At 48.0% G+C, this 1,373-nt stretch overlaps 1 protein-coding gene across 1 annotated transcript; it reads left to right on the top strand.

Moving 5' to 3' along the window:
- The first annotated feature begins 345 nt into the window (after positions 1-345).
- Positions 346-1,287, top strand: LOC103604727 (olfactory receptor 24-like). Its single transcript, XM_008589300.1, has one exon. The coding sequence runs from the start codon at positions 346-348 to the stop codon at positions 1,285-1,287; it is 942 nt and encodes a 313-aa protein (XP_008587522.1).
- The last annotated feature ends 86 nt before the right edge of the window (positions 1,288-1,373 follow it).

The following is a 1,373-nucleotide window of genomic DNA, read 5'->3' as shown; positions in this document are numbered from 1 at the left end:
TTAGTAAGTACTTAATGGATGTGGAGTGAATAAACGAATTAGTTCTGGTTGCCTTATCAGAAGCAGATTGATAGAAAGGTTAAGGGCACAGACTTTAAAGTCAGAATTGCCAAGATTTCAACTTGACCTCTGCTTCTTTCTATAAGACTCAGTTCCTTCATCAATAAAATGGGCATAACAATAACTACTTCATAGGGCTCTTCCAGGTTTCAATGAGATAATGCACAGCTGTTAACTTTCTGATGTCATCTTTATTTCACGCCTTTGTTGCTATCGAGACAACATTAGGACAAGAGAAGTTTTTGAAGTGTCATCCTCCATTTTATTCTTTAGTTTCACCGCGACATGAAACCAGGAAACCACACCAGTGTCTCTGAATTCCTCCTCCTGGGCCTCTCTGAGCAGCAGGAACAGCAGCCTCTCCTCTTTGGCATCTTCCTGGCAATGTTCTTGGTCACCATGGTGGGGAATATTCTCATCGTCTTGGCCATCGGCTCTGATCCACACCTCTACACCCCCATGTACTTCTTCCTGGCCAACTTCTCCCTCACTGACCTGTGCTTATCATCTACCACGGTCCCCAGGATGCTGGTGAACATCCAGGCTCACAGGTGTGCCATCCCCTATGCTGAATGCCTGTCCCAGATCTATTTCTTTCTGTGGTTCATTGGTCTCGATGTTTTCCTCCTGGCAGTGATGGCCTATGACCGGTTTGTGGCCATCTGCCATCCCCTTCACTACACCTTGGTCATGAGTCCCAGATGCTGCATCCTGCTGGTGGTCATGTCCCTAGTCCTTGCACATTCATACTCTCTAACCCACACCATTCTCCTGGCTCGGTTATCCTTCTGTACCGACAACATCATCCCCCACTTCTTTTGTGAACTTCTCCCCTTATTGAAGCTCTCTTGTTCCAGTACTTTTGCCAACCAGTGTGTGCTGATGTACTGGGGAGGGGCATTAACCATCTTGATCCCCTTGCTAATCATCATTTCATATGTCCGCATTGTGGCTGCCATTGTGCGAGTCCCATCGGCAAGTGGGAGGTGGAAGGCCTTCTCCACATGCGGCTCCCACCTCTCAGCGGTCTGCTTGTTCTATGTGTCTTCCATTGGGGTGTACTTCATCCCCTCCACTGCTGATTCAGCCAGCAGAGACAGGATTGCATCTGTGATGTACGCTGTGGTGACTCCCATGCTGAACCCCTTCATCTACAGCCTGAGAAACAGAGACATGAAGAGGGCTTTGGGGAGACTCCTGAGCAGGAAGGCACTGCAATCTCCATGAGGCCAGAGACATTTTGGGAATTCAGGGAAAATCACCTGTTAGAGTTATCTTGGTGCCTAAGTTCAAACCCTGGATCTTCCACTTGC

The sequence above is a fragment of the Galeopterus variegatus genome, unplaced genomic scaffold (genome assembly GCF_000696425.1).
Source record: "Galeopterus variegatus unplaced genomic scaffold, G_variegatus-3.0.2 Scaffold5363, whole genome shotgun sequence".
NCBI lineage: Eukaryota > Metazoa > Chordata > Mammalia > Dermoptera > Cynocephalidae > Galeopterus > Galeopterus variegatus.
This window is presented reverse-complemented; position numbering and strand designations above follow the sequence as displayed.

Bases quoted from the DNA above. Each gene is read 5' to 3' on its own strand.
- LOC103604727 (XM_008589300.1), top strand. From the start codon at position 346: ATGAAACCAGGAAACCACACCAGTGTCTCTGAATTCCTCCTCCTGGGC.